General features: G+C 38.8%; 1 protein-coding gene across 2 annotated transcripts in view; it reads left to right on the top strand.

Moving 5' to 3' along the window:
* SNAP25 (synaptosome associated protein 25) overlaps positions 1–14,418 on the top strand; it is a 117,269-nt gene that overhangs the window by 92,630 nt on the left and 10,221 nt on the right. Inside the window, exon 5 of one of the 2 annotated variants that reach the window (XM_073553836.1) lies at positions 12,302–12,419. In XM_073553836.1, coding sequence (XP_073409937.1) covers positions 12,302–12,419 — 118 coding nt within the window. Of the gene's footprint in view, positions 1–12,049; positions 12,168–12,301; positions 12,420–14,418 lie in introns of both variants that reach the window. The other variant, XM_073553837.1, reaches the window with a different exon arrangement.

The following is a 14,418-nucleotide window of genomic DNA, read 5'->3' as shown; positions in this document are numbered from 1 at the left end:
TGTCATCTCGTATCTCAGCAATGGGACTGTCCGTATTCATTGAAGACAGAATTTGAGAATTCTGAGAATGAATTATCAGTTCAGAAGGAGAAGGAAGCAATTTTTTTTAAAGGGTATATACGGGACTTTGCAAAAAAATAAAAAATGTACCTAAGCAGTAACAGGCAGGTAATTGTAACTTACCTTCCTGTTGTGCACGGCGCTGTTCTACAGAGCGGAGGCTTTTTTCTGGTCCGCTGTTGACGGGGTGGGACTTCTGAGGTCATTCTGATTGACAGCCGGATCCCCACTGCCTAACTGGGAGAACCAGCTGTCAATCACAAGGACCTCAGAAGTCCTGCCCCGTCATGTCAGCAGAGGCAGCTGAATCCCCGGCAGGAGCGGTCTGTGACTACTCTGTGCCAGGGAAGAACAGCACCGGGCACAACAGGCAGGTAAGTTGCAATTAAGTGCCTGTTAGTGCATAGACATTTTTTTTTTAATTCCCGGATATACCCTTTAATAAGATATTTTACACAGTATGCTATTTCCACCCATACTATTGATTTATGTGGGAGGAAATAAAACTATGGTTAAAATGACAGATCCAATGTAACTCTATTAAAATTTTGGGAAAACATAAGTGCTCGAGTTCACTTGTTCTTGTATGGATATGGTTCCTCACCGCATTGTACTCATCTATGGCCTCTTTCACACTTCCGTTTTTGACAATCAGTCAAGATCCGCCAATTTTGAAAAAAAACGGATCCGCCATTTTTCTTTGCGGATCCGTTTTTTTCCCCATTGACTTTCATTATTGGCGGATCCAGACTGATTGCCGTCCGTTGCATCCGTTTTTTTGAGGATCCGCCACAATGTTAGTGTCCGTCAACATCCTTAAAGATTTCCAAACGGAGCTTGCAACATTTTTTTTGCCGGCGGATCCTCCAGACACTGAATTAACCCCAAAATCTGTCAGGGTGCCGGACAAAAAAAAATCTCTCTCTCTCTCTCAATTTCCTTATTTTCAGGATCCGTCTAAAAACAGATCCTGTGCCATCTGTTCACATCAGTTGAGAACGGATCCGCTTGTCTGCCTTTTTGGCGGATTATAACTGATGCAAAAAAACTGAAGTGTGAAAGAGACCTATCCAGAAGACTTTACTTCTGAAACCACTGTAAATTAATCCAAACTAGTGTTTACATTTCCTGATACCGGGGTCACATACTTTTCACCCTCCTTGTACATTTATACTGTGAATAAAGCTGAACCAACGCTTTTAAAGATTCTAAAAAAAAATTTTTAAAATAGGTATTTAAAAAAAAATATTGGTGAAAATGAAAAAATAATTAAGAATGAATGTTTTTATGTTAAATAATCGAAAAAGTAATTTCATTTTGACTAGAATTGTAGTAAAAGGGCTAGTAAATGTAGAATGTTATGCCGCAATATTCCGATTCCATTGGAAAACCATTTAACATTTATTCTATGGTGTTCCAGTTTTGGTACTATCCGGCTAACCCTAATAAATGAACTTTTCTTCTTTTCTTTTAAAATACAGCTTTCTGGAACCTCAGTTATATAGTATCTAACTTACAAGGAAGTATTGACCCGCGGGCATAGGTGTGCACAGGGGGTATGAAAAGTTTTCCCAGGCATACCTTAATAGTGCACATTGGAACGGTATCGGGGTGGCACACTTATAATATACCAATATGATGAATATAAAAATGATAAAAAGAGGGGAGATTGGCAAAACATAATGTCCTGCAATACTTGGTCTTGAACAGTTCCGTTCAGTGGTGAGCACACCTATGCCCAAGTGGTGGCTTTGTGTCAAGTTTTACTTGGCCATACCAAATATAAATTGTCTATGAGAAGAGCAATAACAATCTGCAAGTTAACTTGGCTATGAAAAGTCTACAGAATCTCTCTAAAATGGAATTTACTACAGCATAGTCAACATCTACCCCGAAAGCTTATCTACTGGCCTACAACACAAGATTAGAACTGGTTGGTCCATATTTGTGTATAATCAAGTACATTCTTACATTTCATATGGAACATACCATACTCCATTTATGTCTAGGTCTAGTCAATTGTTTGGCTTGCAACTTATGCCAACTGCATATGCAAAGAGAGACAGAGGAAAACAGATATAGATCATATAACAAAACCAGGTCATATTCTACCATGCCACCTCGTCTAGGGTTGATTTTAAAGCAATAGTGATGAGCGAGAATACTCGTTGCTCGGGTTTTCCCAAGCATACTCGGGTGATCTCCAAGTATTTTGGCATGCTTGGAGATTTAGTTTCTGTCGCCGTAGCTGCATGATTTGTGGCTGCTAGACAGCCTGAGTACATGTGGGAATTGCCTGTTTGTTAGGAATTCCTCACATGTATTCAGGCTGTCTATCAGCCACAAATCATGCAGCTACGGCGACAGAAACTAAATCTCCAAGCACATCCAAATACTCGGAGATCACCTGAGCATGCTCGGGAAATCTCGAGTAACGAGTATACTCGCTCATCACTAGAAAGCAAGTAACAATGCCCTAAGATGGTGCTGTATACCTGTCTGTTTCCAGCAAAGGATAGTCTAAGCTATTTCTTAAGATACAAGACATCACCAAGTTCAAATTCTGTCTTGGAATTATGGAAATCACAAGAGACATACAGTACACATGTTCTTGATGTGCAAAAGACAAAAAAAAGTACACAAAATTTTCAAAACATCTGGATTTATTGAGTATCAAGTATGAGCACCAGGCGGAGAAATCCCCGCACTTACATATCTTGGCTGCTATCAATGAGGTTATTAATGATTGTCTGAGGAATGTTCTGCCACGCTGATTGTACTTGGGCAAATCAGCAAGATCCGCAGCTGGCAGCTCCCTATATAATTGCCGACCAATGATGTCTCAGCTGTGCTCAATGGGAGGCAAGTCCTGGGAAGCCTCAGGCCATGGTCGCACATTTAGGCCACTGAAGCTACTCACAGTAGCGTCAGCAAAATGTATTGTCATGTTCAAATTAGCTCCTGGGACACTTTGGAGAAGCGACCGTACTGCTGGGTCCACAACCAAATCTATGTTAAGATGAGTTGTTAGTTACAGTACCACAAGATTGGTGGATAGTTGACGTGGTACCAAGGTACAAGGTAAGAAGGTGGATCCGGGCAACTACTGTCCGGTACGTTTGACATCAGTAGTGTGCAAATTTTTTGAGGGCATTATAAGAGATGACCTACAGAAATATATTGCAGAAAATAATATGATAACTGACAACCAGCATGGAGTCATGAAAGCTAGGTCGTGTCTAACCAAATGTTGGGTTTCTGAGAGGAGGTAAGTGCAAATCTGGATGTTGGTAATGCGGCTGATATGATTTATCTGGACTTTGCAAAGCCATTTGATTCTGTACCACATAACAGCCTTATACTGAAGTTATAAAAGCCAGGACTGGAGGAAACTATGTGCAGATTGCTAAGGAACTGGCTCAAATAACGGATTTAGTGTAAAATGTCAGTCGTTTCTGACAACACCAAACTATGTTGGATATTACAATCTGACCTTGACTTTACAATATTACAAAACGATCTGGATAAAATGTCTGAATGGGCAAAAACTTTGCACATGAGGTTTAATATAAATCACAATGTCCCACTGAAAAAATGAATAAATCAGAATGGAGGACCAATTGGTATAAAAAGCTATATTTTTATTAACAAAGAATTAAAAATATACAAATAGAGAGATGCACATATCAATGAAGGGACGTTGTGAACCCATTATTTTTCACATGTATCAAACACCAAATTAATTCACCATTATCAAAAATAGTAATAGGTAACCAATAGCTGCAAAATCCCTTATCCTATAAAAACATCCACATAAATGTGAAAACTGTGCAATTTGTTATAATAAATATCCATAAATTAGTACGATAAGGGTTCTCAAAAATGTAAGAGCTCTCAAGTCTATATTACCACTGCAAATTGCCAAAAACCGCCAATAATCTGAACTATGGCGATTCCCATAGATATATATTGAGCTGGACCAATTTAATAACCATCCGTATGGCAATGTCGATCTTTGTTAGCGGCATTCAAGTCCGCTCTCCCAATATAAGGTGATTACCACCCTCTTTGGCTGTATAAAACAGCACACAAAGAAAAAACAGGCCAAAATCCGCCTGTCAGGCGTGGTGATTGGCATGGAATATAAATCCATGCACCGGCATAATTGCAGTAATCATGAAACAATAGAACAAATAATATCATGGAGCAAAGCAGCCATTACCAATAATAGATAAGGAGTCTCCTCGGGCGTCCCTCTGCCCCGACGCGCTTTTCGCTTTTGCTTCAACGGGAGGCATCCCGTTGAAGCAAAAGCGAAACGCGCGTCGGGGCAGAGGGACGCCCGAGGAGACTCCTTATCCATTATTGGTAATGGCTGCTTTGCTCCATGATATTATTTGTTCTATTGTTTCATGATTACTGCAATTATGCCGGTGCATGGATTTATATTCCATGCCAATCACCACGCCTGACAGGCGGATTTTGGCCTGTTTTTTCTTTGTGTGCTGTTTTATACAGCCAAAGAGGGTGGTAATCACCTTATATTGGGAGAGCGGACTTGAATGCCGCTAACAAAGATCGACATTGCCATACGGATGGTTATTAAATTGGTCCAGCTCAATATATATCTATGGGAATCGCCATAGTTCAGATTATTGGCGGTTTTTGGCAATTTGCAGTGGTAATATAGACTTGAGAGCTCTTACATTTTTGAGAACCCTTATCGTACTAATTTATGGATATTTATTATAACAAATTGCACAGTTTTCACATTTATGTGGATGTTTTTATAGGATAAGGGATTTTGCAGCTATTGGTTACCTATTACTATTTTTGATAATGGTGAATTAATTTGGTGTTTGATACATGTGAAAAATAATGGGTTCACAACGTCCCTTCATTGATATGTGCATCTCTCTATTTGTATATTTTTAATTCTTTGTTAATAAAAATATAGCTTTTTATACCAATTGGTCCTCCATTCTGATTTATTCATTTTTTCAGTGGGACATTGTGATTTATATCAATAGTTATGGTATTTACTTTTTGATCACAGAGGCAATTCTATAAGTGATTTACATGAGGTTTAATGTAGTTAAATGTAGAGTAATGCACCTGGGACGGAGTAATCCCATTGCCGCATATACATTAAATGGGACCATACTCGGGACTACAGAACAGGAGACGGACGGGGTATTCTGGTTACAGGTAAGCTGAGCAGCAGCACTCAATGTCAAGCAGCAACTGCAAAAGCAAACAAGATTTTAGGGTGTATAAAAGAGAGAGAAAATCCCATCATCCCAACGTATTATTACCCATTTATAAATGACTGGTGAGGCCACGTCTAGAATATGGGATCCAGTTTTGGGCTCCATATTTCAAAAAGGATATTCAGAAGTTAGCATCAGTTCAGAGGCGGCAATCAGATTATTACGAGGGATGGAGGCCTTCATATGATGAAAGGTTGGAAAAGTTGGTCTTATTTAACTTAGAAAAAAGGCATCTCAGAGGAGATATAATTTCTATGTATAAATATATGTATGGTCAGTACAAAGGACCATACTAAGGACCAGCGGGCACTCATTACTGGCAGAAGAAACCTGATTCCTTCAGCTAAATAGAAAAGGGTTAGAGCAGTCAGACTGTGGAATGCCGACCACAAGAGGTAGTGATGGCAGACACTATAAAACTTTTAAAAAAGGGATGGATGATTTCCTCAGTACACATACATAGAGGAAAATAAGTACGGTATTTGTTACACTGCCGATTTTGTAAGTTTTCCCTTCTACAAAGAATGGAGGGGGCTGCAATTTTTATCGTAGGTACACTTCATCTGTGAGAGACAGAATCTTAAAAAAATCCAGAAAATCACATTGTATGATTTTTACATCATTAATTTGCATTTTATTGCATGAAATAAGTATTTGAACTTAATATTTGATGCAGAAATCTTTTTTTTTTTACAATTACAGAGGTCAGAGGTTTCCTGTAGTTCTTGATCCAGTTTGCACACACTGCAACAGGGATTTTGGCCCACTCCTCCATACTTATCTTCTCCAGATCTTTCAGGTTTCGGGGCTGTCGCTGGGCAACATTGAGTTTCAGCTCCCTCCAAAGATTATCTATTGGGTTCAGGTCTGGAGACTGGTTAGGCCACTCCAGGACCTTGAAATGCTTCTTACAGAACCACTCCTTAGTTGTCCTGGCTGTGTGTTTCAGGTCATTGTCATGCTGGAAGACCCATCAATGACCCATCTTCAATGCTCTTACTGAGGGAAGGAGGTTGCTAGCTAAAATCTCGCATGACACCATCCTTCAACACTGTGCAGTCGTCCGATCCCCTTGAAGAAAAGCACCCCCAAAGAATGATGTTTCCCCACCATGCATCACAGTTGGGACGTTCTTGGGGTTGTACTCATCTTTCTTCTTCCTTCAAACACGGCGAATGGAGATGATACAAAAAGTTCTATTTTGGTCTCATCTGACCACATGACCTTCTCCCATGCCTGCTCTGGATCATCCAGATGGCCACTGGTGAACTTCAAATGGGCCTGGATATGTGTTGACATGAGCAGGGGGACCTGGTGTTCCCTGCAGGACTTTAAGACATGACAGTGTATTGCTTTACTAATGGTAATGTTTGAGACTGTGGTCCCAGCCCTTTTCAGGTCATTGACCAGGCCTTCCAATTTAGTTTTGAGCTGATTTCTGACTTTTCTCAGAATCATCCTTACCCCACGAGGTGAGAATTTGCATGGAACCTCAGACTAAGCAAGATTGACAGTCATCTTGTGTTTCTTCCATTTTCCAATAATTCTGCCAACCAAACTGCATGCCCATTGTCCTATAGCTCATCCCAGCCTTGTAAAGGTCTACAATTTTGTCCCTTGTGTCATTAGACAGCTCTTTGGTCATGGCCATGGTGGAAAGGTTGGAGTATGATTGAGTGTGTGGACAGTATGATTGAGTGTGTATCTTTTGTACAGGTAACAAGTTCAAACATGTGTAATTAATACAGGTAAAGAGTACAAAGCAGGAGGGCTTCTTAAAGAAAAACTAACAGGTTTGCGAGAGCCAGAATTCTTGCTGTTTGGTAGGTGATCAAATACTTATTTCATGCAATAAAATCCAATTTATTTAAAAATCATACAGTGTGATTTTCAGTTTTTATTTTTAGATTCTGTCTCTCACAGTTGAAGTGTACCTACATTAAACATTACAGACGCCTCCATTCTATGTAGGTGTGAAAATTTGCAAATCACCAATGTATCAAACTTATTTTCCCCACTGTAACATTGTGGTTTTTAGATAATTTAGTGACAAAACATGTATAATTGGTAAAAAAAAAGTTGATCTTGATGGACCTAGGTCTTTTTGCAACCTGTGTAACTATGTCATCACTATGAGACTATAGGTGTCCAGCTACCGTACATTATACCAATCCACACCATAATCTCAGGAGTTGGACATGTGTGAATCTCCCTCTTGAAGACCTCCTCATGTTGTTGCCCTTGTGGTTTCCAGATCAATCACAAGCTATTATTGTGTCCAAGCCAATAGCAGGACTCATCACTAAAGAGTATAGACAACCATCGCAGCTTCCATTGTCATCTTACACTGCACCATGGTACCCTTTGAGAGTGATGGCATGAGGCCAATGAAACACCTGAACCTGGACATCTGGTTGGTAGCCCAATGTAATGCAAATGCCCACATTATAATGCTGGGAGTAGGACCAGTGTGACATGCTCTCATGAAAGCGCCAGCAGATTTGCCTCCTATCGAGCTCTTCTGATACGTCATTGGTCAGCAATTGCATAGGGAACTGCTGGCGGTGGATCTTGATGATTACCCAAATGCATTCATCGTGGCAGAACATTACTCTGACATCCATTAATAACCTGATTAATTTCAGCCAAGGCTTGTAAGCGTCTGGACTTCTACGTGGGGTGCTCATGCTCAACACTGAATTAATCAAGATGTTTTGAAAAATTTTGTTTCCATTTTTTCATAATGTGCATTTAATTAACACGTCTGTTAAACCTGATTTCCATAACTCCATGATCTTTCCTTCTTGGTGCTGCAATTTCAATGATGAGGAGTGTGTTACCATAAATATCTGGTTATTAGAACTTATGAAGCCATAACATGGTGGCTATGGCATGATTTTATACCTCTGTCTCTGGCTGGTGCTGAAATGTTCAGTCCTGTCGGTGCCTACATTGTCTGATCGTGAATGTAATCAAAACTATCTAATACATTTTTGAAGAATGTACTTCCAGGTCAGCACACACCAAGTTCACAAATGTAGGTTTACCCATGAGTCCGAAAATTAAAGATATTTAATATAGTGTTTATATCGCCACCGTCTAAGGTTTGCTCTTTATAACAGGAAAAAAACCTCAGTAGAATCAAGAAAGAGAGCAATGTGTACTTACAATTGCTCGTTTCACCTTTCTACCCAGCTAATTCTTCTCTTTTCCATTAGGCCTATGGCTTCATGTATTTAAAAACTGACTAGCTGAGCCCTTCTAAGCTCTATGTAGAAACAGGAGGTCAATTTTCCCTGTATAAGTCATACACAAAGCAAAAGTCAATGACAAGGTGAGGAGGAAGCAGTTGGGTCAGGAGTTGAAGAAGGGAATGATTTTTTACAAGACCAAGAGACTTCCTGTGTCTAGATAGAGCAGAGAAGAGAGAATATCTAGCTGGGTAGAAAGGTAAAAAGAGCAATTGTAAGTACACAGTGCTATATAATATGATGATTCCAGTATAGTAAGAGCTTAGAATCTTTGATGGGAGGAGGAGTGATTCTTTATATATACTACTAGTATCCAGTATTATGGAATAATTTATTGCCATAAACCATGAAAATTTGCAAAAGAAAGTTTTAGATAACCCAACCTAAATCCGATATTTTGTAAGAATAACTATTCAGGTCAAAATTTGCCCATCAGACCAAAGAGATTAATATATGAATAGAAAAAGTAGACACATTAATTTTCTAATAACTAAAGGAGCATTGCAGGATGCTATTATTGAAGACCTAAAATTTGGAGAGATGGGGGTCTGATTCCCAACATCCCCCCACCCCAGCCGATGTGCTGATCAAAAGTGGTGCAGAGCACAGGAAATGCTGCAGCTCTGTGTATTTTGTAGGGGCCATGAATGGTGCTGCAATATGTTCACATTGGGTTTTTGCAACATTTTTGTGCCCTAAAAACACACGTCTTGGAAGGAAAAACACATCATACAATGCGCAGGTTTGATGTGTTTTTACTTGAGTTTTTATATATTTATTTGCATGTGTTAAAAACGCTGCAAAAATGCTGAAAGAATTGACATCCTGCAGCTTTGAAAAAATGGCACTGATGGTTAAAATATGCAAAGAAAAAAGGCAGCATGCGCATTTTGTTAGTATGATAAAATGCAACGCTTTTTACTTGTGAAATAAAAACAATGAAACTAAATGTTGCAAATGAAGTAAAAGAACAGAATAATCCAGCTCACCGCACTGCCTTGCTGGTAGGATCCAAATCCTGCGCACGGATTTGACAAGGCAGTCAATCAATAGTAGAAAAAAGGGAAGAAAGTTCCAGCGCAAGGAATGGAAAATTAAAAATCCATTTTATTGTGCCAATGCATATTAAAATTCCAGCAGGTACAGCATATCAGTCGGATGACTGCAGAACAACGCGTTTCGACGCCTCAGGTCTTAATCATGTTTAAGACCTGAGGCGTCGAAACGCGTTGTTCTGCATTGGCACAATAAAATGGATTTTTAATTTTCCATTCCTTGCGCTGGAACTTTCTTCCCTTTTTTCTAAATGTTGCAAAAACGCAGTGTCCTGAATATACCCGAACTGCGAGTGGTACAGAACTTGCAGTACCATTCACAGCCACTGCACAATGTACGGCACTGTGGCACACGGATGACCAATCCTAATGTCACAGTCAGACAGCTGTATAAATCGGACCACAATTCACGGACTGGCTGGCGGCTCTCCCTACCCGAGCTTGACAGCTGCATAGAAATACATGAAGCTGTCACGCTCGGGTTGGGTGGACCGCCAGCCAGTCCGTGCACTGTGATCCGATCCTGGTCCAATTTATACAGCTGTCTGACTGCCCCCGAAGGATATGTAATCTGTTTTAATGTCCTGAAAACTCATTTAAATTTGATTTGTACAATTTATCTAAAACATATGTTGTGGGTTAGGAATTTGAATGTTGATGTAAGAAAAGTCACAGCTCAGTGATAAAAGTCTACATCTATAATAAATAAATAAAAAAAACTTGTTAAATTAGGTTTCAGACTGTTTACTTCAAAACTTGAATGCTTTATCTCAGAATTTGGACTTCTTACCCTCAAATTATCTCTGAATTTGAACTTCTTACCCTCAAATTATCTCAGAATTTGAACTTCTTACCCTCAAATTATCTCTGAATTTGAACTTCTTACCCTCAAATTATCTCAGAATTTGGACTTCTTACCCCTAAAATTATCTCAGAATTTGGACTTACCCTCAAATTATCTCAGAATTTGGACTTCTTACCCCCAAAATTATCTCAGAATTTGGACTTCTTACCCCCAGAATTATCTCAGAATTTGGACTTACCCTCAAATTATCTCAGAATTTGGACTTCTTACCCCCAAAATTATCTCAGAATTTTGACTTCTTACCTCCAAAAGTATCTCAGAATTTGAGCTTCTTACCCTCAAATTATCTCAAAATTTGAACTTCTTACCCAAAATTATCTCAGAATTTGGATTTCTTAACCCTAAATTATCTTAGACTTTTGAGCTTCTTACCCTCAAATTATCTCAGAATTTGGACTTTTTATCCCCAAATAATCTCAGAATTTTCCCTATTTGGGTTTCTGCTGTCTAATATACCTATGGGCCATATGAAAGTTTATTTCCTGTAACATGAATGGGGAAAGAAGATAAAGGTTTTCTGGTTTCAGAAAAATCTGGTCCTAAGGCCCAGTTTAAAAAAAAAAAAACGAACAAGCCAAGCTTTGCTCACCCTCCCCAGGTGTAGCTAAGAGTTTCCAACATTCCTCCTGGTGTCTGTTTTTACCTGCAACGCTCATGTCACATCTATAGCGTCTTTGATCGGCTCTTGCCATCAACTCTACTGATGTCTGCAGCGCTATCAACATGACATCAATAACAAACACCGAGCGCAGCGGCAGAGACCCAGGGAGGGTAAAATAAAGCGCAATTTTGCTTGTTTTTTAAAGAAATTATTACACCTGAAGACAGGTTTTTTTTCAACTGGAGAATTAGTTTTCACGTTTCCTTTGGTTGGGTTCATAAAACCGTAGGAGCACCACTAATAATATTGATATCACCCTTGGGATTGTGATACACACGTAACCATTTGCTTATTCTGTGACTCCATCCGATGTTTGAGTGTATTATCCGGCTTTGAGGCTTTTATATCTGTATTTTATCATGTATCTGTGCTTCAAGCAAAAAAAAAAGCAACTCTGTGTACTGTATATATGAAGTTCCGTTTTCATTTCGCCAATGCAGCTCATGATAACAAACGACGGTCTGCCTGACTACGCTAACGCTTTTCTTTCCTTCAGCCGCGCTTTGTACATTGGCTTGTGTCATGACGATGATCTGTGATATTGTAACGATTATTTGCTGGCCTGGATGTTGCACAAAGTCTTTTGTCGTGAGCCTTCACAAAGCATGAACCAGGCGTCCCATACCATTACATGATCGTCCTAAAAAGTTTAAAAAAAAAAATTCTGGTCCCATGCTCATTTTATTGTTACTTTATTCCATTTCAAAATAAAAAAATAAAAAAAAATTGCCCATTTTTCATTGACAGTCCCCAATGATCAACATCCACTCAATGCATCCGTGCCCGTAATGCATTGAATTACCGATCCGTTTTCATAGTCCTTTATCATGTTCTGTTTAAGACAAATAAAATTTCATTCCACACTGTCATCCCTTTGTCCTGACCAGAACAACTCGATCGTGTTGAAGAAGGCATGAACCATATCAACCAAGACATGAAGGAGGCCGAGAAAAATTTAAAAGATTTAGGGAAATGCTGTGGCCTTTTCATATGTCCTTGTAACAAGTAGGTACTGGGTACCGACTCTGCTCTGTGGTGTCCGGTTTTTTGTCAAAGTGAATGTCTGAAGTTTTGTCTTTCTTCTTTGTCCTTTTCCATCTGCTTCATTCTGTGGGGATATAATGCTTGTATTTAATCAGAACAACTGGAACGCATCGAGGAAGGGATGGAGCAAATCAATAAGGACATGAAAGAAGCAGAAAAGAATTTGACGGACCTAGGAAAATTCTGTGGTCTATGTGTCTGTCCATGTAACAAGTAGGTTCTGCCTGCCTAAAGTCTTCGAGCACCCAAGGCTGTAGCCATCGAGCCTTGCAGAGATCATCGCTGCTAGACACATGGGCAGGGAAAAAAAAAGCATGTGGCATGCAGAGAGATCAGTCTTCATCTCATAGAATAGACAGTGGGAAGTAGACATATTAAAATCAGGCATTCTGCAGTGAAGATCGCACCGCGCTCTCCTCTCCGAAACACAAACTTCAACACTTCCGTCTAAAAAAAAAGAAAAGGTTGAAAACCAGAAAAAATTAATTGACACCTTCGTTATTAAACAATTTAAGCACAAATCAATTAAAAAAAAAACCCAAAAATGAAAATATTTGGAAACAGTTGAACTTTTTGGGATGTCCAGACGGAAATGATGAAATGTTATACCATTGCATGTAGACGATCCCTAGAAGCTTGCTGCCAATTTTCTGGATAGGTTACTCATTGTTATCCAGTAGTGATAATAAGTCATTTCTGAATTTATGAATAGACTAGCTTGTAATGCACAAATGGATAGAAAATTCGGTGCATAATATTAGGTCTCATTACCCAAAGATAAAGGGATTTTCTCCGGGTCCTCGTATGATGTCTGGATTAAATTTGGATTTGGTTCCAGTGACCCGGTTCTAGTTTATGTGCAGATTCTTCAGTAAGAAACTGTTATTATGTGATTGAGAACGTCATCGTCTTTGTTTCAGTTTACAAATAATATAAACCTATCAGTTATGTGCATTATAACTTAGTGTATTCTAGTCCGGACTACGGTAGACAATGGATTCTGCATGTATCAGGAATTTACCGACAACATGGAAGTCATGTGCAGCATGGCGGGGAGTGAGGATGGCCCTGTCACTTCCTAATCTGGGTCCCAATGAGCTCAATCTAATGCTATTATCCTATGTAGTATAAGTGTTTTTACAAATTAATGCAAATATATTTTAACATTTTGGAGATAAATAATTTAGTCAAGGGTTATTATTACAATTGCTTTTATTTTTGCTATTTTTGTTATTACTAATGTTATTCATTATTATTATTATTTCTATTATTATTACTACTATTTTTAGTACTATGTTTTAATATTATTTTTAGTACTATCATTAATATTATTTCTATTGTTATTACTATTATTTTTATTTTACTACTATTATTAATATTATTATTTTTAGCACTATTATTATTATTATTTTTATTTTTAGTACTACTTTAGTACTGTTATTAATATTATTTTTATTTTTAGTACTATTATTATTATTACTATTATCATGCTATTATTATTAGCTAATTTTCAGTCTACTACATATATAATTTTGGGAAACACACTACCGGGGTGATCGTACATAAAGGAAACGGTTCTAGTCTTAGATTTGCTATTGGTTACCACAATCATCCCTTTCCAGAAAATTTGCTCCAAGTTGGATGAATAGAGAATCCCAGATAATGCTGCACATTCTGACATCTCCCACTGCAGACATGCCTAGGTTTTAATGGTTCTAGATATGGCAAACCAGTCAAAAATGGTGTTACAATAGCATAATAAAGTTACTTAATTAAAAGGGTTGTCCACCTTCAGATAAGTTTAATGTATTGGCTTCTGAAGCCCCACTGCAATTATTACTGAACACATTGCTTTTTTTTTTTCCTTTCTACATTTCTGAGAATGGTTTTTATGGATAATACCTTTCTGTGTATCAAGAATTGCAAAAAAAAATCATGTAACAAGGAGAGATCGTTCCCTCCTGAGTCAATGATCACCGATTTACGGGAGAGGACCCGCCTTTCTCTATAACCCGGCCAGGAAGAGCTGGGTAACCGCCAAGAGGCTGACGGAATCCTGGGTAACCGCCAAGAGGCTGACGGAATCCGCGGCTCTTCTTTTGATTAGCCGGCCTGGCGCGACGTCACATGTGCATCACAACGCAACGATGACATTCTGCCAGGTTGGTAAATCAAAAGAAGAGCAAGGTAGGAGGTGGTTCTCAGGGCTCAG

The sequence above is a fragment of the Dendrobates tinctorius genome, unplaced genomic scaffold, assembly GCF_039654945.1.
Source record: "Dendrobates tinctorius isolate UK_male_01 unplaced genomic scaffold, ASM3965494v1 ptg000203l, whole genome shotgun sequence".
Classification (NCBI taxonomy): domain Eukaryota; kingdom Metazoa; phylum Chordata; class Amphibia; order Anura; family Dendrobatidae; genus Dendrobates; species Dendrobates tinctorius.
The sequence above is the reverse complement of the archived record's forward strand: the minus strand, read 5'-3'. Positions and strand labels throughout refer to the sequence as shown.